We start from the raw sequence: 23,613 nt of genomic DNA, 5'->3' as shown, positions 1-23,613 counted from the left end.
ATACGGCGGATAGTCTAGACGTAGTCTCTGTTACACAAGTCAATAAACTATATGCATCAATATCACCTGGTGCTTCGATATTGTCAGATCTCATAAATTTAGCAGGGGCAGTTGGATTAGTGTTTGGCTGAAGAATTTAAGGGAACACCTGGATAATCTAGGAAGTTGTGTTGGTGGCATCCACTCTGCGTCAGTATTGAGTCAATGCCCCAGCACTGTATTGGTGTTGTCTTTTGAATAAGACATAAAAGCAAAGGTCTTTCCTGCTTATTGTCCCTAAAAATGCCTTCATTCATTCCACAAGAATAGGGGATGTTAACCCTGGTGTCTTGCCCAAATCTGGGTAATTGTGTTGTGGTGATTTAAAACTCCCCCATGTGTTCAAATGGAAATAGTTCCTTCACTTCTGTCCCAAATGGTTCTGTAGCACTGCCATGTTCTGTCACACAGATATTGGATTTCATCCCAGAGGTAGCTGCATTTCATTGGAGGGTGATTAACTCCTAAACAGTTCCTGGGGGACACTGTGGTCATTGTAGGTGAAAGTCTTTAGATAAAATATTAAGGAACCATCAGTCATCCTCCACTGAAATACAGCTACCTCTGGGCTGGAACGTGTCATCCATTCTGTATTCAGAGCTCCACATTAATGATGGGAAGTGATTTAACATCTCCAAAGAAAACTACTGCATGAACTCTACATTCTATCCAGCAAGTTTCCCTGGGTTGAATTTGGGTTTGTGGGACAGGGGGGAGAATCAGGGTTGACATAGTCACAGTGCTGCTAAATATACTGACCTAGGTATGTTTACTGGCCATGAGTGATCAAAGCCTATTTAGGAAAAACAAAACAAAACCAAAAGAGCATTTCCAGCAGCACAGTGCTAGGCACAGCACTAGCCAAAAGAGATGATTACACCTTTTTATATGGAGCTCCTTTTGTCATGGTTCTAGATGTAATAATTTTATTGCACAAACATCAACAAATAGGGATTAAATAATATAGTGTTTAGGAGAGAAAAAGGTAGATCTGTGGTAATAACACACAAATGGGAACAAACTTTGGAATCTTAACCATACACTGGGGAAAATATAGTCATTCACAGTGATACACTGAACATCGGGACCCCAAATGAGTCGCAGGTTCATTTAGATGGAGTCACTAGGGCTGGCATTAGACTTGCTGGGGCAAGGGCTCCGGAGCCTTTCCAAAAGGATGTGGGCGACTGGGGGTCCCTACCCCTCTGAAGTCCTGCCCTCAACCAAGCCAGAGCGAGTTTGGGATCCCGGCCCCGCTCCTCCTGCCTCCCGGGGTGGGGGGTGGGGTGAGAGCAACCCCTTGCCCCTGTTCCTGCCCCCCAGACTCCCTGCCCAGGGCAGATGGAAGGTCCTTGGCTCCTCACAGCTGCCTGTGTGGCTCTTATCATGGCTGGGCTGTGGCTCTGAGGGCCCTCCTCTCCCACACCTCAAGAGGCAAGGGGAGGGTCTATGCAGGGGGTGCGGGCTGGGATCCCAGAAGCCAGGTAGGGGACAGAGCCACGTGGTCAGCTGTGGAGAGCTGGTGTAGAGTTATGGACCCTTCAACTCTACCTGCCCTGGGCCGGGCGAGGATATGGGCCGGGCGCTGCTCTCAGCCCCCCACACCGCCCCGGCCGAGCTCCAGGCTCCCTGGATGGGGGTCTTGGGGAGGGGTGAGGGGAAGGAGGTGGGTGAAAAGTGGACAGGCCAGTCCCGTCCACTTTCAAAAAGTAGGAGGACCATGGCCTGAAGCCCGAGCCCCGCCATGAAGGGCTGAAGCCGAAGCCCGAGGGCTTTGTCCCCACGGGAATCGGGCTTTCTGTCCTGGGCCCCAGCAAGTCTAATGCCGGCCTTGCCAAAGCCTGAGTCCTGCCATGCGGGACTGAAGCCCAAACTCAAGCAATTTAGCTTCATTGGGGCCCCCTGTGGCATGATATCATGTAGTAATTTTTGTTGTCAGAAGGGGGTCACAGTGCAATGATGAGAACCACTATGACAGCTTTCAGTTGGAGATTAGAGTGGGGAGGATGACTGAAAGATCTGTGCAGAAAGTGCTTCTTAAAAGTCTATAAAAGGTAGAATAATATGTCCTAGGACCGCACCAGAAGGGAATTTTATTCCCAATGTGGAGCTAAACAGATGTGTCTGGGAGATAATTGCTGGGATGTTCAGAAATGTATCTTGTCTGAGGCCATGTCTACATCTAAAATTTTGCAGCGCTGGTTGTTACAGCTGTATTAGTACAGCTGTATAGGGCCAGCGCTGCAGAGTGGCCACACTTACAGCAACCAGCGCTGCAAGTGGTGTTAGATGTGGCCACACTGCAGCGCTGTTGGGCGGCTTCAAGGGGGGTTCCGGGAACGCGAGAGCAAACCGGGAAAGGAGACCCGCTTCGCCGCGGTTTGCTCTCGCGTTCCCGGAGCCACCCAGCAAACCGCAGGGAAGGAGACCTGCTTGCTCGGGGCTCCGGGAACTAGAGAGCAAACCGGGAAAGGAGACCCGCTTCGCCGCGGTTTGCTCTCGCGTTCCCGGAGCCACCCAGCAAACCGCAGGGAAGGAGACCAGCTTGATTACCAGAGGCTTCCTCCTTCCACGGAGGTCAAGAAAAGCGCTGGTAAGTGTCTACATTGGATTACCAGCGCTGGATCACCAGCGCTGGATCCTCTACACCCGAGACAAAACTGGAGTACGGCCAGCGCTGCAAACAGGGAGTTGCAGCGCTGGTGATGCCCTGCAGATGTGTACACCTTCGAAGTTGCAGCGCTGTAACTCCCTCACCAGCGCTGCAACTTTCTGATGTAGACAAGCCCTGAGATGTCTGTATTCATGTGGCAACCTGTGAACTGTTTCATGCTACTGAATACAGCTTAGTTTTGGTTAATTTGGTTAATTTTTCATTACTCAAAATGTATATTATAAATTAATCTTTCCTTTTATAACTACCAAGTGCATATTTTGTGTGGGAGCAAATACTATTTTTGTTTAGCTCAGGGGTCCTCAAACTGCGGGTCGGGACGCTTCAGGGGGTAATGAGGCTATTACATGGGGGGTTGTGAGCTGTCAGCCTCCACCCCAAACCCTGCTTTGCCTCCAGCATTTATAATGGTGTTTAAATATATAAAAATGTGCTTTTAATTTATAAGGGGGGGTCACACTCAGAGGCTTGCTATGTGAAAGGGGTCACCAGTACAAAAGTTTGAGAATCCCTGGTTTAGCTTTTGTTTGTGTGAGCCCGAATAAGTACTGCATAATAATAATAATACAAAAATTAAAACTCGCCTCCTTTAAAAATTCATATGGACAACATGAATAAGAATGGTTATGATAAAAAAGGGGTGAGGGAAGAGTGTCAAACATGGGGCCAGAGAGATCATTCTAAAACCCAACTTTGGGAGCAGCAAAAAAGTTGGCCCATAGACTTCATGTTCAGAAATAAAGCTAAACCTATTATTTTTCTCAGTTCCTTCTTCCCTTGTCAATGGTTATTCATACAAGTAAGAGATTATCAGCAGGCAGGTTTAGTCTAATAGTCAGTTGATCTTGATGATATATTACTCTTGCATCTGACTTAAAGGATCAGAAAGATTCTTTCTCCCTCTTGGTAACCATATAGATAAAGTCTAGCAGTGTAAATTACTTGGATTACCCTAGAGGAAAGTCTGAAGGGACATGTTTTTGCCTAGAAGGACATAGATGTGGCACAGTTAAAAATTGAAATCTTAACTGGTGATCTGCAGTGGAGAATATTGTTTTGAAATTTCTCCTGACTAGTTTTGCAGCTGTATTAGCTACCCAGTAAAACTGCAAGTCTAGGAATCCACTTGTCAGAATAGAAGAAGAAGAAAATAATAAGCTTTAGCCTGCTGGTTGCTGGTGTGCAGTTAGTGCTGAGATTCTAACAGCTGCCTTTAGGAAGTCAAGGAGTTATGTATGATCAAATTGAAAGCTCCAAATGACTAATAGCTTCTCTGATATTAAAGCTCTTTCATTAAAATTCACAGACTAGCAATTATTGTATAAAGATAATGGTCTTAACATCAGCTAGAAAACAAAAGATTTAATTTTGTGAAATGTGGTATAATCGGAATTCAAAACAATAGAAGAGTAGATAATGCATTTAATTTTCACAAGTGAAGACTTCAATAAATCATCTGTGAACTTGCCACAAATGAGTCTTATCTGTTGAAAATGGGAGAGGTGTGTGAGCAATCTGTGCATGATGTGGTGCTTGGCTCAGAGGGTGACGGTGAGAGAACATTGCCAGAAGGGAATACTAATGCCTGGCATCATGGTATATTGTCCAGAGGAAGAGAATGGTATTCCAAAATTGTAGAGGTTGTCTTATTTAACCTGAGTGCACCAGGTTACTACTGGAGGCACTCTCTCTCTCTATTTTATTATTAACCCTCCTCAGCTGCACACATACTCATATTGTCCCTAAGTTTCCAGCTTGTTGGAAGAAGTCCTTGAGGCCTTTCTTTCCTGCTCTCAGGAGGTATCTTTGGAGAGAGAGACAGACAAGGTAGGAAGATTTCTGTCTACTCATGTTGGGTGGGCTCTTTCTCTCCTCCTCTATTAAAGAACATTCTGAGGGAAAAGTTCTGGGTACCAGCAGGCGCACTGACCTCTCAGATAAAGGGAGATGAGAGGAGGGTAATGGGACAGCCTTGTTGCTATTTTTTTCTGCCATGTAAGAGTGGGGAATAAGAGGTTGAGGTGTAAAGGTCAGTGCTAACAGTATTCTTAATGCTTCTGGCACTCTGAGGGGCTTTGGCTGCGGAGAGGGCCAGAGTACTAAAGAAATCTCTCTAATCCACCTGAGGGCTTCCTTGTGATGTTAGTGCTAGAGCATGGAGGGGAAAAGGTGGGCATATGCCTGAGCTGTTTGTCTGGGTGGGAGAAAGGGTCAGGCTGATACGGGTGTCCTCAACATGTACTCTTTTTCATCTGGTGTAACTGCAGTTTTCTTTTGTGTATCCTTTTGGGTAATTGTGTCTTGATTTTCACTAAACAGAGGACAGGTGAAGTGAACGGAGAATAAAGAGTTCTTTAGATATTCATAGATTCCAAGGCCAGAAGGGACCATTGTGAATATCTAGTCTGACCTCATGTGTAATGCAGGTCAGAGAATTGCCCCCCAAATAATTCCTAGAACATACTGTTTTAGAACAACATCCAAATTCTTATGAGCCCTAATAGTGTATGCACATAAAGACAAAAATAGCTCCACAACCATCAAATTTTGAGCTGATGCCACTTCATTGGGATGGCAGAGGATGTAAATTAGGGTGAATCTAGCTTTCTGACTAAATATTTTTGGGGTTACATTACTTTTAATACTCTGAACTTTTCACTTGAAACAATTTTAAGCACTCTATTGCAGTGTAATTACATTTTTGCATGTTTTAATGAAAAATAATAACCCCTTTAACACTTCGGTGGCCTTTGGCCTCCTTTAGACTCTAATCTAGCATTCTTGTTTTCTGTATACCTTGTATTCTTGTATACTTTGCCATCCCCAGTATAGGAAAAGCAGTCTAATTATGCTAAAAGTAAAACCTTCCATCACTTGAGAGGCCAATTAAAAGTGACGGTATCTATAACAGTTGGTAAACTGCTTGCTGTATAACAGGGAAAAAAATTACACTGGATTCTGCTTATTTCAGCTTTAAATTATAGCGTGGAAAGCCAACCCTCCCCCCCCCCCAAAATGTAAACTATCTAATCTCAAGCAAGTTGTGTGTGTGTGTGTAAATGTATATATGCAACAAGAGTCCAACTAACTTTTTCTGAGGGTTTTAAATGATCATCCGTAAAAGGTAAATACTGTACTTGTATCCTATTTTGCATCCTCAATACACAGCCTTTCCACTCACCTATATTAGATGGTGGATATAATTCCTGTGTTATTAGCATTGTGTTGTTGGTAAAATTCTAAAACCTAGCACAGCCAAAGACATTGATTGGATGGTGTAGAAACATGGGTCAACATTTTCAGAAGTGAAAAGCTGGTTGGCACTTTTGTTATTATTTATTTGTAATATTTTTTTAAAGGCATGTTTTTTGTCACAATTTAATTTTCCATGGGTAATGTGTTTTTCTCAATTAATTCTAGAATTCTCTCCCCCTCACTCCGCCCATCAGAAAAATTTTGGGCCAAAAAAAAAACTGTTTTCAACATAAAGCCATAAACTTTTTGAAACAAAAATAGAGAAAACAAAAAATTAACTTTCCTCAAATATTTTTGCAGGACCAAAACAACATTTTTCCACTCAACTCTAGAGTGACACACTTTTAAAAAATGCTTTAATTCTTAGATGCCCAGTTGAGACACCTTATGAGGGGCTCAACTTTCAGAAAATGCTTCTCTGAAAACTGGACTCTTAAAATGTCTGAAGTTGGGCATGCAAGAATTGAGGTGCTCAGATACCATGGTAATAAGCAGAATATCAGAACCCGTATTGAATACAATGAGAGCACCAAAAATTACTAACTACTATTGAAAAATCTTAATCTTAGATAATTAAAATAGTGAGAGTGTTTATAAAATTTATCCTTTTCACCCCCTCTTCTGTGATTTAGTTGGGGATTGGTCCTGCTTTGAGCGAGAAGTTGAACTAGATGACCTCCTGAGGTCCCTTCCAACCCTGATGTTCTATGAATGGGTCCAAACCACATAATGCTAGCTTAGTACTAGGCTACACTGTCTATGTTGTATCAAAGAAGGTTGACTGTGGCTTCTACTCTGCCAAATAAGAACCAAATCCTTGGTGGTTTGTCAAGGATAAACAGAAGTTAAGGGCAAGTGCAGTTGCCCAGCAGAATTGATTAGATTAGGCTTTAGCCTCTGAAATATCATCAAAAGGTCTTTTACGCTTTTTCACAACAAAGCTTTATTTTCTTGATTATTTTTCCCCCCAATGAGACCTCAAAAATAGATTTAGAGCAGATTTTTCATAAACACAAAGGGTATTTAGGTACCCAGATTCTATTGAAAGTCACTGGGAGTTGGGTGCGTAACTCCTATTTCTATAGCTAACAGAATTCTTATCTGGTCATAATTACTGTGGGTTAGATTGTGAGCCATGTTTACTTGCATTGGTGAGTACTTAAACAAAGAAGTTGTCTCATGGTGCAAGATTTTCCAAGGTATTTAGGTGCCTAAAAATGCAGTTGGTGTCTAGTAGGATTTTTGGTATTATCTGTCTGCATCTTTAGATGTCTAAATATCTTTTAAAAAAAATCTAGCTTGTTGACTTTAGTGGGACTACTCATTTGTGTAACGTCTCACCAATGTGAATAATCCAGCCCTATGCAATTGCTTCCTTTATATTGAAAACCTAAGCTATATGTTCAGATTTCTTAAACTAGACAATTTCTGTCTGACGCTAGTTGGATGTTTCACAAAGCTACTGAAGCTCAGGGCTTGAAGGCAATCAGATACCATTATGATGAGTATGATATGAAAATACAGAAGCCATCTGTAGGAAGGATGGGAGTTTATTGCTCTTTGATTATGGGATTTTGTGAGTTCTTTATGGCTGACCCAGCAATGAGGTTATTTCCTCTGACTAGGGAGGGCGTGTGCAGTGTGGGTGTTTTTTATACTAGCAGAAGCAGTTCACTGTTAAGGTGAACTGGCTTGTATAAGTCATTTGATGAGCGCTAGTGATTACATGAACCTCTGTGGCAGGAGAGTGCTGGAGCCAGTGGAGGTGCAGCAGACTGTCTCAAGTGATACTTCCTGGCTGGCAAATAGCTCAAGTTTTCAGAAGTCAGAATAGGAAACCCGTGAGATCTATTTCCACCTGAAATACACACACAAATGGTTCCCTGCCTATGAGCTGCTTCCCATACAAGTAGCTTTGTGTCCTGAGAAGAGTAGGAAACATTCACCAAAAGACCAAGAGTACACCCAGGTTGATGCGCTGCAATCCCTGCTTGCCCTTTGATGTGCACGCTACTCAATTTATCTGCTCCAAATCTCCCTTATCCAAGACCCACCTTAAAGCATTCATTTATTTTCTGCTTCCCTAGCGTCCCAGCCCAATCTGTGCCTTGGATGTACTAATCCATGACCTATTCAGTTGTGAGTCTGTGTGTCCAGTGTAAAAGCCTGTGTTGTGAATTCTTTCTTCCAATAGAGAATTGGTTTAACCTTATCAGACTGAAGTGAAGTTTTAAAATGACTAGATGTTTGTTTGCTGACAGGCAGATAATGTCCTCTAGATTGTGATAGTGTGAACAAAGTGCAGTAAAACCAAATCATAACCCTTTGTTAGGCTTCAGTCAAACCACATTAAGCTTTGGCAATAAGGTAGTGCTTGGGCCGCATTGGCCTTATGCAGAGCTTTCTCATTTTGAAATTTTATACAGCAAAGAGATTTTGATATTTGCATAATTCAAACATGAAATCCACTAACAACCACAGAAGACTTGATTTAATTAACTCAGGGCACTGCCGTTCCCCGTCTCAGGCAGATGGCAAATACCTTTACTGTAAGTGTACTTAAAGATTCACTTCTTTCTTTAATCAAGCAACAAAATCTTACCCAAGGGAACCTGAAATTGACTCCTCTTTTCCTCAGACTGAATAGTACAGACACCTTTTGGGTTACATATAAGGTCAACCCTTCTTTGTGTTACAGATTAGCTGGAGGGGATGGTCGGGGGATAGGGAGTTAATGCATTCTGCTACAACCCTTTGAAAACCTGTGCAATGTGTATGGTTTGCAAACAGGAGAAATTAGATCCTCAGTTGCTCTGCCTAGTTATACACTGAATTCATTAGAACTATGCCCACTGACATCCACTGATGATTTGGCCCTATTTTTTTTTTTAATCTCCCTTTAGTAGAGCACTGTAACTTGTGACACACAGATTTTTTTTTTTCCTGAAGAGTATCTCCAAGGTAAGCAATTATAACTTCCTTTAACTATTTTCTCAATGTTGCATCCCTGGGGGCGGGGAAGGTGGGGCGAAGGAAGCTATGGGGCCAGATTTTCAAGCCTGGCTACATCCTCTCTGTACAACACAAGTAGCGTAAAGGGGCAATATTCCACCTCAACTCTCTAGCACAAAAATTCCACAGAGTAGGGGTCCTCTCTGCTTGTGCAGCCATGCCGCTGCCCTTGCGGGGTAGGGATGTGTCAGGGCATGGCAGAGCTCCACCATGCCAGTCCTCCACTGGCATAAGGTCCATTGAGGTTCCTATGTCAGAGAGGCAAGTTAGAGGTATCTGGTGGCAACTCTAAGTGGCAGTGTGGCTGGACTTCAGAATCAGGGAACCACGGCCAGGTGCCTGGTCTTCTCATTCCCTGCACTGAGCAGAGCTCTGGTGCTGGGGTGAATCCTCCCCGCTTTCTCCCCATTGTCAAACAAATCCTCATGTGTGCGTGCGAATGTGTGGTAGTGTTTTCTTTGGGAATAAAACAAATGTGCTGTCTCTGTATCAGAGCCTTGGATTTCATTCTCTCCCCTTCAAATATCAGTTTTCATTTCCATTTTCTTATATCAGGATAACCTGACCTCTTACCCATTCCTGCTTCTCAGAAACATTCCCCTGAGCTTTATCAAAACCAGAGTACTCTGCTACATTCTAATGGAGAGCTGATCCACTATTTTTTAATATCTATATATTTCTAGAGCTGAGTTGAAACATATATTTCATTTTTCTGCCTCCCTTTTAAAACACAAAGCATTCATGGTGAGGGTTTTTTTCTTCAGGTCACTAATGAATTTAAGAATTGCTCTCTGCCTCTATTTCCTGCCAGCTTCCCCTCCAAAAGAAAGTCACAACTTTGTTTGAAATATAGTCTGAAGAGAACTCTCAAGGGTACCCAGAATGTTGGAGTTTGACCTCTGGAAAATGAAGGTGTCTCTGTTGTTGATTGTATATATTTAAATGACTTTAAAAATCAACATTCTTGTCATTTGTCCTGCAAGACATTACGCTTGCCTTACTGTCCCCATTTCAATATCCATTCTTGGCTACCTCTTACTAACCTGCTCAAAGAAGGCTGCTAGTTCAGCAAAATGGCTCTCAATTGCTGTCAATGAAACAGCTCTAAGAAACAACTTACTCACTTAAGGTTAAATCCTGTACTTCCCCTTCTCACTCTTGAGTCATCTACTCCCTATAGATATGGAAGTACCTACATTCAATTGGTAAGTCAGGGCTGGTCCACACTACGGGGGGGAATCGATCTTAGATACGCAACTTCAGCTACGTGAATAACGTAGCTGAAGTCGAATATCTAAGATCAGATTACTCACCCATCCACACCACGCGGGATCGATGTTCGCGGCTCTCCCTGTCGATTCCGGAACTCCGTTGGGGTTGATGGAGTTCTGGAATCGATATAAGCACACTCGGGGATTGATATATCGTGTCTAATCTAGACACGATATATCAATCCCCGAGCAATCGATTTTTAACCCGCCGATACGGCGGGTAGTCTGGACATAGCCTCAGACCAGACTCTGAAGGCACTATACAGGAAGATTTTGGAGGTGGTTGTGTGAGTGTAGGAAACATTGTTAACAGAGGCAGACACACTGATCCTACTACCCATTTATGGACAGGAGGTCAAACAGCAGCTGCTTGATACTCTGTGCCTTGATGGAGGATTCTATCTCCTTGCAGAGATCATCTGAGTAGGGATGCAGAATTTGACCTGTAGATATGCATATGCTACATCATAGACATATTTGAATTTAATTATGATACTCTGCTACCTTGAAAAATTGGTGTAGTCAACTTAAACTTACAGTAAATGCAAGACAACAAAGTAGTTGCATCTTGGAAAAGAGACAATAGATAAAATATTGGAATGAAGCAGTGGGGAAGTCATAGAACAAGTAAACTCTTGTGTACCAGGAAGATTGATTTGTGCCAATAGCTCCATCAAGGATAAGATTAAAAGATGTACTTTAGCTATAAGTGCTGCACAAAAGTTGGTGACAATATGGATAGATAAAAACATTGTTTGGTACCAAAGTGAAAATTTGTCCAACCAGTGTACCAACAGAATTCCTCTTGGGTCTGGAAGAAGCTGCCTTAAATGAAACAGACATCAGACGGATGGAGGCAGTAGAGATAAGAGTTCCTTGAAAGATGACAAGTGTAAAGTGGAATGACTTGAAGACACATGGCGTTAGGAGAATAGAATGTGAAATCAAGGTACAGGATTGGCTGCAGTTAAAAAAGATTATGATGGTGGAGACACTGTAGAAGACAAACAGCTGATAGAATGCCAAAGATGATAATGCATATTCAGCCAGGGTCAGTCAGACCCTAGAAGCCAACCACGGCCAAGATGGTAGGACATCAGATGCAGGGACATGACTAGGTTGGGCTTCATGGAGGAGCAAGTCGTGGGCAGGAATGAATGGAAATACTGTGCTCCCTATGTCTGTTAAGATGCTTTGGGATGAGAAGAAGATAGCGGTGTGTGTGTGTGTGTGTGTGTGTGTGTGTGTGTAAAAACTAACCTGGAGGCAAGGGGACAGTCTTCTATCATTCTAACTTATGTCCTGAGCATTGTTCCACTGGCTGAAATTCAGAAAAGCATGTTAAGTGACACTTCCCTGAATTCTTCCTCATTCTTCTTCTTTCTCTTCTTAGGTATCAACTTCCCCATCCTCGAATCAAAAGAGGAAGAAATGAAATTTTCCTTAATTGTAGTGGCTAGTTAGCAGTAACGCCTTTGCTGAGTAACATAACCACTCCAAACCCACCCATGGGAGGGTGAGCGCTTTATGCTGCACTCCAGTTCCTAAAGCAACAGGAATTGAGACTCTGGTCACACGGCAGCACAGAGCCCTACAAGAAGGCAACATGTTGCATTTTGCCTCATGAATACCAGTTCATTTATCCAAAAGTGTCACCGTTCAGGGCAACTGCACCTGTATTTCCCCGCTATGGTCCAGCAAGTGTACCTGGTTAGAATTCTGGCTCTCCAGCCATCGCTCCTCTTGGGTGGAGACACATGTGTCTCCCTCCTGACAGGGTGTTTACAGGCTGCCCAGCTTCCTGCCCAACTCCACCAGAGAGGTCCTTTGGGGCCATCTGCCTATCCCAAGTCAGGATAAAGGAGGAGGGTTGGGCGTGGGGCTAGCAGCTGCACCTCGTAAAAAATCAACCTGCTACAGAAACGCCAACAATAGAGACAACAGAGACTTTTACCCTGGAAAAAGAACGGTCTTCAACTCGAAGATGAATGACGCTGGGTGGTAAAAGCTGTGAGGAAGCCACTAAGCCGATTACCCTTCTAGAGCGAATGGCCCAGGATAGAGGACTCTGGAGATCTGTGGTTGGCGGCCCATACCCCGATTGGGGTGACAGGCATGAGTGAGTGAGTGAGCTCCCTGCCCACACTCTGAAGTCCCTAGCAAAATCAAAGTGCTTAAACGGTCCTGCTCTGCCTTTCAACTTAAAGGCTATAAATAGCATAACAGCCCACAGTTATAAAGAGCTGTGTGGTAATTTTTATAAGCAAGCACAGTTTAATTTTAAGGGCAAAGCACTACAGAGAAAATGAATTTAGAACAATGGAAGAATGAATTCCTACTAAGTTTATCAGAGATCAATCCTTCCACCTACTCTGTAAAGCCTCTGGTTGGTGCCAGTCCTTCTAAGTCCTCCCTAAGGATCAGGCCTCACCCTTTGGAATAATGTCCTGGCTCTCGTTGGATCAGAAGAAAGACCCTGAGTCAGTTTTAATTCAAGCTATTTAACAAAAAGTCTCTCTTGTTGGCCGTGGAGAATCCAGCTTGAATCAATATGTGTAAGTCTCTCTCTAGGTAGTGGTACTCTCCAGAGGTGTTACAGCCAGAGTGAATTAGCCTGAATACCTGCCGTCCCTCCCACGCACTGTTTAGGTCCAGGAAGGCTGTTGTTCCCCTTCTCCCACAGAAATACATAAACTTAATTCAATAAAGTTTGTCCAGGATATTGTAGGAAATTGCCCTATCTGTTACAAGGAGACCACCATGTCTTTGTGTTCCTGGAAATTTGTGTTTAAATCCTCAAGCAGGTTCAGCAAAGGCGACTCGGCTCTGACCCTCTAGCAATGGCAGCTTCATTCAATGAAAGTACCAAGCATTAAACAGATCTGGAGAATGAATTGATGTGCAAAGGTGGCGCTTATAGTGGATATCTTATTATAATGCCCACTAGGAAGTGGAATTAGTTCTTCAGCGCATCTGAACAGCAATTAAACCATAATGACTCTCAAGACATCCCGGGTCAGAAATAATTGAAAATGGTGACTTAGATGTGATAGGCTCCGTATCTTTTTACCCATCCCTGAGAAATCTAGTCTCCCTAAGCTGCAAATGTCTTTTGTAACTACTTGGCTTGGTTTTCTTATTTTTAATAAAGTACTTTCTGATCACTTTTGTCCAATCTATTTTTGATGAAAATTAAGAAGAGCCATGAGGAAAAAAATGTCTTTTGTTTTCAAGTGAAAATTGATGGTTTTTGATCTGAGACCTGATGTTCTACAGGAATAGTTGAACAATAATATCATGATAACCCCTATGGTAGCTTAAAATAGAAAAGCTCCCTAGTTAATGAATATAAATGAATTTACATTCACTTCCATTTTTATGAGGTTACTAAAGCTGATTAACATTAAGTACCACAAATTTATGTAAAGAAGTTGAGTAATTGTTCTGATTCCTATCCCGAGAACATGCAATTTATTTATTACTCTGATTTTTAAATGTCCTTGAAATCACACTGAGTCCATGAGTTTGTCTTTGTCAGAGTTTTACAAGAAGTGGTTTTATCACAGAAGCAGAGAGGCAAACATGAGTAACACTATACAAATTAAAGAAATTGTGGTGAATTGTTCGAGGTAAGAATCAGAACTGCTCTGAAGTGAATTCGAGAATCTACAGTCTCGCTTAACATAAATGGAATTCTATATCCAGGACACATTAAATTAGAAAAACTGGTATAGTTTCATTGCAACGGAACAATAACCCTTCCATTAGAATATTTAAAATAAGTTAACTTGCTACATTTGTATTGTGATTCTTTCTGATTTAGGGCAAGATTGACTTCAGTGAGACTTCCTGTGGATTAAGGTACCTCTTGCTGTAAGAGTTTTTAAATAGTGAGGATCAAGACTAATTTTTTTTGTCTCAAATTTTTTTAGTAATTAAATGAAGTATTTGTTTTTGTATTTAGGCGCCAAACTTGATGCTGTATAATAGGGGTTCTCAAATGGGGGGTCATGACCTCTCAGGGGGTCACGAGGTTGTTATATGAGGGATCGCGAGCTGTCAACCTACACCCCAAACTCTGCTTCACCTCCAGCATTTTTAATAGTGCTAAATATAAAAAATGTGTTTTTAATTTGTAAGGGGGGAGGTCAGACAGAGGCTTGCTGTGTGAAAGGAGTCATCAGTACAAAAGTTTGAGAACCACTGCTCTATAAAGAGTTATGACCTCCTTAAAGGAATTCTCTGGATCTGAAATATTTATAACTTTCTCCCCAGTGATGTAGCTGGTGAATGAAAATTGGCCTCTCATGGTAGCCATCAGAAGTTTTTTTTGTCTCCCACCTCAATTGTCATTCTAATGTGTGCTACTATCAGAGTTCTGCTGCCCTTCTTAAATTTATGCTTGTGTATCAGGAGATGCTTAGCAGACATTGATCTGAATTGCCCTCTATGTCACCATGAATGGTTTCTCCCTTCCACCTGCCTACAAGTTAAAATGTTGTCCCGTTATTAGGTCTACGGGAATCTATATAGAATTGCTTTTTAAACTTATCTATAATTTTGCCCATAGATCTTCATGATTTAAGATATCCTTATTAGTGGTTAGAATATTAAACCATTACTCACTGGAGTGTGTTTTGTGTATTTGGAATGCTTTAATTCCCTTTTCCTGTTGTTGCCTCACCAGGCCATGTGAAACTGTATATGATGTCAGATTTTTAGTAATACCAAAATTCTTAAACATTTAACGTAATTTAGACGTAAAGAGACAGTTTTATCTCCCAATTGCATACAAAAATATTTAAGGACACAATGATGAGTGATATGCCTGTCTAGCCAATATAAATGAAAGCAGACCAGAGTGTTTCTGTATTAAGGCTGTCTTGCCATTGGAGCATATGTACAACTCTCAGTTCTGTGTGCATGGTAATGAATGAACATATGCTATTTAAAAACAAGTTGGGGAAAATCAAAAAGCTGATGCACTTGAAAGTTCCCCCTTCAAGGCAAATTAACTTATTATGGGCCAGAAAAAAAGTTATGCATCTAATGAACTTTATGGCAAAGTTAATTTTCACAATCAGTGCAGCTATAAAAAGACACTTAAAAAAATCCCCTGCACTCTGAAAGTCCTGTGACAATTCATGACTCAAAACTTGATTCTGTGAGTAACTTATTGGATGACTGGATTGATAGAAAAATATCAAAAACATATGGATACTGCTCATTTAGGATTACTAACTTCTAGTGAGGGTCTCTCTCAGTTGAAAAGATCATTGGTAATTGAACATGCCAGATGCTGGATTATGAATTCACAGCCCAAAATATTATTGTATTCCAATAGAGCCTTGGATTCTGAAATCAGGACCTTGTTGCAGGGCTGCCCAGAGGATTCAGGGAGCCTGGGGCAAAGCAATTTTGGGGGGCCCCTTCCATAAAAAAAAGTTGTAATATTAAAGAATACTATATTCTTGTGGGGGCCCCTGTGTGGCCCGAGGCCTGGGGCAAATTGCCCTGCTTGCCCCTTCCCCCCTCTGGGTGGCCCTGCCTTGTTGTGTTTATGCACTGTATAGACATACATGCGCTGGTTACACAAACTACTGGTTTTCACTGGGCTGTGAATCAACCTCACACTAGCCTCCCATGCTCTAACTGTCGATTTGAATCCTGCTGACACAGATTAATATTCATTAGTATGCTTTGATCTAGTCCTGTTTCAAAGAGGATAAGAGACAGTCCTTGCTCTAAAGAACTTACCATCTAAATCAACAAGACAAGCAAAGAATGAGAACAAGGAAGTATAATTACCATTTTTCAGATGGGGAACTTGATCTTCTCTTAGCTTTAGTAAGATAGATTTCATATTAAAAACAAAAGTATTAAAATAACTGTTTGTATAAGAAATGTCCTCGTTCATTGAAAAATAGTGGGTTAACTTCATCTGAGAACTGTATGACATTTTACCTAACAGATTATAAAATATTGTGCATCTCTTTTTAAAATGCATATTTTTCAAATTTTTCTTTTAAATTACTTAATTTCCTTTGGGAGTTCATCTATCCCTGTTTCCTAGCAAGAGCTCCTTCAGTTGTTTAATTTTTTCAGATTTTCAGTGCAGATTAGTGGAAGAAAATGAAGTGCATTCAATTGGTGGTTCTCCCCCCCCCCCCCCGTCTTTCTCATCTAAGTCGAAATGTTGCTTGCAGACTCAATTGTCAGACACACATTATGTTAATAATAGAAACTGAAGTGGGTATTTAAATGTGTTAGTAGCTGCTCAGAGGGAAATGTGCCTCTTCCTACTTGTAAAATAAACTAGGATCAGGCTGCAGAAAGCTGTTTAACTTAAATTTGACAGGAATGCAACTTAGAGAGCTTTTCAGTATTTATTTTCCCTTTGAAGCATTTAAATATCGTAACTCCCTGGTCTATCTTTTGAAACCTTGTTGAATTCTTTTTATATTTAGTTCTTTCAGTTGCTCTTCGGTTATAGTTCTATGCTGCTTTCCATTCTCTCTCCCTTCCAACCTTCTTCCCTTTCCATGGCTTCATTTAAACACAGAGAATTTTTCATCTTGGGAGACTGTTGCTACTGGTAGTCTAACTGGTCTGCTTTGATGCAATGTTTTCTTTTGTCATTCATGTGTAGCTGTATCTCCAAATATACTGACTAAAACTTCCCTATGGGGAAGAGGGGTGCATGGAGTTCTTTGCTGCTTGTTTGATTTATTTTAGTGCATTGGAACAAGAAACTGTAGTGATTTCTTTGTAGCCCTGAGCATTCAGACACAGCTGGTGCATCAGTGCCTGCACTTCATGCATTCAGGCTGGGAGGTTTCCGGTGATATGTATGGTGAAGATTTATAATTTCTAATAAATCTGCAATACCATTGGCAAAAGAATTATATGGAGTATGGAAAGAGAGAGAGCAATGAAGCTGGTCAGTTTAATTCAGACACAGCTCAGTCCACAAGAATAATCATCCAGCTGAGTGACAGAAGTGTCATTTTTAATGCCTGCTGAACACACAAACAAGTAAACATTTTGGACATTTTCAAAGACCAATAGCTAATGCTGATAATGGGATACAATTTTGCAGACTTTTCTGAAGTCACTGGTATCAAGATAGATTTTCATTGCTTGCATCAGGGAGGAAATTGTATGAATGAGGAAGTGAAGTTGTGCTTTGCTTTTTTTTTTTTTTTTTTTTTTTTTTTTTTTTTTTTTTTTTTTAAATGACTCAACCCTTTCAGTCTATGCAGCCTGAAGTCCTCTGTTTTGTGTCTGGCTTGAGAGAGCATGCTGCAAAGTTCAATCCAGATCCAAGTTTCAGGGCCTCTCCAATTTGGGGCTCTGGTTTGGATCCATCTGATAAGGCCTAAATTTCCAAAAGTCTTACGTGCATGAGTGTTAATTTCAAAGGGCAGGCAGAGGATAAATATATGTAGCTTTTTTAATGTGGATTGTTTTTTCCCTTGCATGTCCTCAAGACCTTCTTAGTCCAGAGGGAATTGTGAGCATCTTCATTGTTTTACCCTTTTAAGACCACTACAGCTATAGTGCTCTTTCATAACTTATTTAAATCGATAAGCCTGAAGTGCTTGTTTGTTTGTCTGATGCTCATACAAGCTGCATCACTCCCTTGTACCCTAGCCATAATGGGCTGAGTTAGGGAGGACAGTTGACTTGTAGGCCAACAGCAAATTTATTATCAGGAAGCACTTGAATAGCATGATTAAGGACCAACTCATGCTATCTATTGCTTTACTTAGGAGATTGGCCTAGTGAGAGAACTTTAAGCTCCGCAGGTCCGGGAGGAGCTGGCAGCATCAGAAAGCTGCATTACTTGACTAATGTTGTGTATGAACATGAGCTGCAAAATAACTATTAATGGCAAAAAGACATGGGGGTGGGGGGCAGCGGGAAATGTAAGGTAGACACTTATGTAGGAAGTTGCCCTTTCAGAATTAGTTTGTGATTGGTGGTGGGTTCTTTTTTTTGGTAGCTGTCTTGAATTTACTGGCTATGACACACCAACATTATGTAATGTGGTTTAACTTCTGCTTAACTTCCTGTCTAGCCATCCATCCAGGTTTCTTTTGTGGTCAGCCAGTTATGCTTTCGGTTATTTAACTTCTTTCTGCGCTTTAGATTAAACACACACATCTTTTTACACACACATTAAGATTTAAAAAAAAAAGCCTGCAGCTAGGTTCCTAAATAAATGAACAGGTGGGTGGGCTTGCGTATGTGTATGTTTTCAAAAGTACTGAGCAACCAGTTGCTCCTGAGGCTGCCAGTAGCTCAACATTTTGTGAAAACTGGCCACCTGTTTCCTTGAAAATTTTGGCTTCAGTTGACATGCAGTTCAACGGCATAATTATAGTGACTTTGTTTAACAAGGTTGATTCTTTTTATCTCTTGAAATGTTTGCTAGTCGTGGCAAAGCTGCCACCTACTTTGTGAGTAGCTGAAAGAATTTTTCTTCTGTAGATGCAATAAAAAATACACAGACTTCAGGTTGGAGGGAAAAAGCAATCACAGGAGACAACAGTGACAGCCCTTAACACAATGGGTCCTACTCCACGATCAGGGCTCCTAGGTGCTATCAAAATATAAAATAATAATAATACGTTCACTTGTAAATTTACAAGTTCAATTGATATTGTTGACAGATGAAATTTCATGTTGATAAATGCAAAGTAATGCACATTGGAAAGCATAATCCCAACTATACATATAAAATAATGGGGTCTAAATTAGCTGTTACCACTGAAGAAAGAGATCTTGGAGTCATTGTGGGTAGTTCTCTGAAAACATCCAATCAATGTGCAGTGGCAGTCAAAAAAGCAAACAGAGTGCTGGGAATAATTAAGAAAGAGATAGATAATAGGACTGAAGATATGTTGCCTCTATATAAATCCATGGTACTCCCACATCTGCACACAGTAATTCGAGATGTACTAAATCTCAAAAAAGATATATTGGAATTGTAAAAGATTCAGAAAACAGCCACAAAAATTATTAGGGGTATGGAAGGACTTCCTTATGAGGAGAGATTAATAAGACTGGGACTTTTCAGCTTGGAAAAGAGACGACTAAGCAGAGATATGATTGAGGTCTATAAAATCATGACTGGTGTAGAGAAAGTAGATACGGAATTGTTCTCATAACACAAGAACGGGGGCGAGGTGTCACTATATGAAATTAATAGGCAGCAGGTTTAAAACCGATAAAAAGAAGCATTTCTTCACACAATACACAGTCAATCTGTGGAACTCCTTGCAGGAGGATGTAGTGAAGGCCAAGACTATAACAGGGTTAAAAAAGGAACTACCTAAATTCATGGAGGATAGGTCCATCAATGGCTATTAGACAGGATGGGCAGGAATGCTGTCCCTAGCCCAGGGGTAGGCAACCTATGGCACACATGCCAAAGATAGCACACGAGCTGATTGTCAGTGGCACTCACACTGCCTGGGTCCTGGCCACCAGTCCGGGGGCCTCTGCATTTTAATTTAATTTTAAACGAAGCTTCTTAAACATTTTAAAAACCTTATTTACTTTACATATGTAAAAACGGTCATACCATGTCAGACCAAAGGTCAATCTAGCCCAATATCTGTCTACCAACAGTGGCCAATGCCAGGTGCCCCAGAGGGAGTGAAGCTAACAGGCAATGATCAAGTGATCTCTCTCCTGCCATCCATCTCCATCCTCTGATGAACAGAGGCTTGGGACACCATTCTTTACCCTTCCTGGTTAATAGCCATTTATGGACTTAGCCACCATGAATTTATCCAGTTCCCTTTTAAACATTGTTATAGTCCCAGCCTTCAAAACCTCCTCAGGTAAAGAGTTCCACAAGTTGACACTGCGCTGTGTAAAGAAGAACTTCCTTTTATTTGTTTTAAACTTGCTACCTATTAATTTAATTTGGTGACCCCTAGTTCTTGTATTATGGGAATAAGTAAATAACTTTTCCTTTTCCACATACAACAATAGTTTAGTTATATATTAGACTTATATAAAGAGACCTTTTAAGAACATTAAAATGTATTATTGGCATGCGAAACCATAAATTAGAGTGAATAAATGAAGACTTGGCACACCACTTCTGAAAGGTCTCTGACCCCTGCCCTAGCCTCTGTTTGCCAGAAGCTGGGAATGAGCGACAGGAGATGGATCACTTGATGAATACCTGTTCTGTTCATTCCCTCTGGGGCACCTGGCACTGACCACTGTCAGAAGACAGGATACTGGGCTAGATGGACCTTTGGTTTGACCCAGTAGGGCCATTCTTATATTCTTATGATGGTGTGCAGGAAGGTTCTTTCAGAAGCATTAGTTTTTCAAAGCAGCAACAGTACCATTAAAACAACAAATACTTTAAGATGTTTATTTCAAAATTACTATAAAATGTTTCTTTGACTTCTTTTTATAATAGGTTTTAAGAGACAAATTTGTGTGAGCAGGCCTATCTATCCGTGCTGCTGCACAGATTGATTTGTATGCTTGAGTAATAGAAATCTATAGGTAAATGCATTAAAAAGCAATGACACTTCTGTAAAGCAACATTTCTCATGGAAAATATTCTTAGTTAATGATCGCTATCAAGTCGACTATCTTTAATACATTAGGTCTGAGTTCATTTTATTGCTCCACTGAAAGGAGGACATGTTATTTAAGAGGTTCTTTCATTTTGGAGCAAACTTGGAAAGACAGCACTTAAACCTAAAGCAATTTACTGGGCTAGTCACTTTCTATATTCCCTTTGCTAATAAGGCATGGAAAAGACCTATTGAATCATGCAGGGCATCTCCCCTCCGATGCAAGGTTATTCTCTGTGACGTTGTCTGGTTTTATGGGCATCATCCTGGAATGAAGTCAATGGGAAATGAGGATATTTGGCATTCATGAGCACAGAAATGAGAGTGGGGAGTCTCAGCTCTAGAGCTTGTTTGAAAAATAACTATTTTTTTTGTGGAGAAGAAAAATCAAAATCTTCAATTTTTTTTAATTAAAAGAACAGAATTTTGAATATTTTTCCTCTTTTTTTCCTCTTCTTTATGTCTCTTTTCCATTTTGGGGCACAAGGACAAACTGAAAAAGCATTTTTTTTTAATTTGTCGTTTCAAAACTGAAACACTTCCATTTTTTCCTCCAAAAATCAGAAAGCTCAAAAATGAGCTATGAACTATGCTCCCAAAAAATCACTTTTCACTGAAAACATTTGGGAATGAAAAGTGACCTTCTCTATTCAGCACTTTGCAAGATCAAGTCTTGCATGTCTCAAGATGACGGGACTGCTGCTCCCATCGGTCGATTTCACAACCTGCGAGATCTCACCCAGGGAGAGATCCTGACATCTTTACTTACACTGAATGGTACCCTTGCTTCAGAAATAATTCCATTGATTTAAAGTTAATCAGTAGGACTGGCTAGAAAACAAGACTTCAGTTTTGTGAATCATTTCAAGGTTTTGTTCCACATCAGAGCTTTTCGGGGAGAGACATCCAGCCTGCCCAGAATAGCTGATTAATGCAGTGACCCAGCTGGAAGTCACTGCTCTTCCTGAGTCTGGTCTCCCACATCCTAGCTGAGTGCACAATCATGAAAACTAATGGGATGTTAAATGCATTGTTTTCACTTACCTGTATCCCATTATAACATAGTAGCAAACATTTGCATTGTATATGTCCCTATTACTGAATAACCCATCAAATGAGAAAGAAACCTTGTGTAATGCAAATTACTCCTGGGAGAATTATGTACCAAATAATTAAAAATTATATGCAAAATATTTTTAAAATCTGCAAAATTCTGCATAATCACACCGGTTTCAATTAGTTTAGTACTTTTATTTCAAAATACCTGTCAGCAAGTGTGTCTGTAACAATACAGGCAACAGAAAGATTCAGGAAAAGTTTTTCAATAAATAGATTCCTCGCTAGGCATATTAATACAGATCTTTGAGTAATAATTAATTTAAATTACAATACAGATACCTATTTCCTGCACCCTTCAGAAGCAATGCAAAGACTTTGTGGGGAGTTGGGGTAATGGAGGAGCTGAGGGAGAGGGAAGTAATTGCTGGGAAGGATATCCTGTGCCCCTGACCTGGCCACATAGGCAAGGCGCTGAGAGGAATGCAGCCTGCTCTTCCCTATCTCTGGCTGGGGCAGTTCTGTTCTGGTGCCATAGTGACCCTTAGTGGTTGAAAGGCATAACTGCAGCACTTCTCTGCGGAATGTATTTTCTGCTGAGGAGAAAAAAAATTTGCATGGCACATGAATTCTGCATGTGCGCAGTGGCGCAGAATTCCCCCAGGAGTAGCAAATGAAGATCTTTAGCAGGAAAGTGCTAATTTATATGGATTGGAAGGCAAGTGGTCATTGTGTGTGATTATCAGAGATCCAAGACTCTCTAAAAGCTCTCCGCTCTATCCACCAATCACAAAAAGAGCCAATATGGGTGGTGATCGTGTCAGCCTGTCTTCTGTGAGAAGCTTGAAGTATGGATTCAGGGAAAGCTGTTGTATCTCTGGATTGTTTGGACTTTTACAGATAGTGTGACACATGCTATTGGCTGTTCAGGGCTAGTTGCCCCTCTCGCTTTCTCCAAAAAGCCACGCCCAGCTCTGGAGCCACCCTGGTTCCTTATCTAACAAGCGCCTCCTGGTCCCATTTGTGGAGACTGCCTAGAGCAGTGGAGGGTGAGCAGGGCATCATCGAGTGCACTCCTCTACCTGTCCAGCTCAGCTGGAGTTTGCCAGCCTCTTATCCTGCTGCTCAGTCTAGGCCTGCTTTATAACTGTAAAAATACCTGCTCTGAACTTGTGAACCCAGGCAGGAGGAGTGGTTCCCCTGCCCATCACGAAGGACTAGCAAAATAAAGCGGGCTATTGTGAAACATCACGATACAAAGACTGAGTTAATGGCCCTTGCACACCCATGAAGATACTACATGCAAGGAAGCTCATCCCCTCAGCTTGAATTCTGCAAGAAGGCAATAAAGATAGCTAACATGAAAATTCTTCATTGCTTTGCTGTTGGGCCTCTCTCACAGTGCTGAAGCTATGAAACAGAAGCAGAGATCCTCGGGATAAACTGGGTTAGCACTAAAAGACAGTCAGTGCTGACAGATCCCCACATCAGTCACCGTTTGGAACCGCAGACTGTAACTCATCTCTGCACATGTGCTGCCTACTTTAACCTATAAATAGGTGCCTCATTTTTTCCCCTAGTTAATAAATCCTTTGTTAGTTTATTATACCATTGGCTACAAGTGTTGCCTTCGATGTGAGATCTGAGGTACAAATTGACAAGGGTGAGTGACTGGTCTTTTGGGACTGGAAGCAAC

At 41.3% G+C, this 23,613-nt stretch overlaps 1 protein-coding gene across 2 annotated transcripts in view; it reads left to right on the top strand.

The window, feature by feature from the left end:
• GPR39 (G protein-coupled receptor 39) overlaps positions 1-23,613 on the top strand; it is a 123,424-nt gene that overhangs the window by 11,258 nt on the left and 88,553 nt on the right. Inside the window, exon 2 of one of the 2 annotated variants that reach the window (XM_030580777.1) lies at positions 11,645-11,968. The exons of the other annotated variant lie outside the window; for it this stretch is intronic. Within the exon in view, the coding sequence (XP_030436637.1) occupies positions 11,645-11,715 (71 nt within the window). The 3' untranslated portion in view covers positions 11,716-11,968. Of the gene's footprint in view, positions 1-11,644; positions 11,969-23,613 lie in introns of those variants that run through there. 2 annotated transcript variants of the gene reach the window in all.

This window comes from Gopherus evgoodei, chromosome 11 (genome assembly GCF_007399415.2).
Source record: "Gopherus evgoodei ecotype Sinaloan lineage chromosome 11, rGopEvg1_v1.p, whole genome shotgun sequence".
NCBI lineage: Eukaryota > Metazoa > Chordata > Testudines > Testudinidae > Gopherus > Gopherus evgoodei.
Note: the sequence above shows the minus strand (reverse complement) of the source record. Positions and strands in the feature narration are given on the sequence as shown.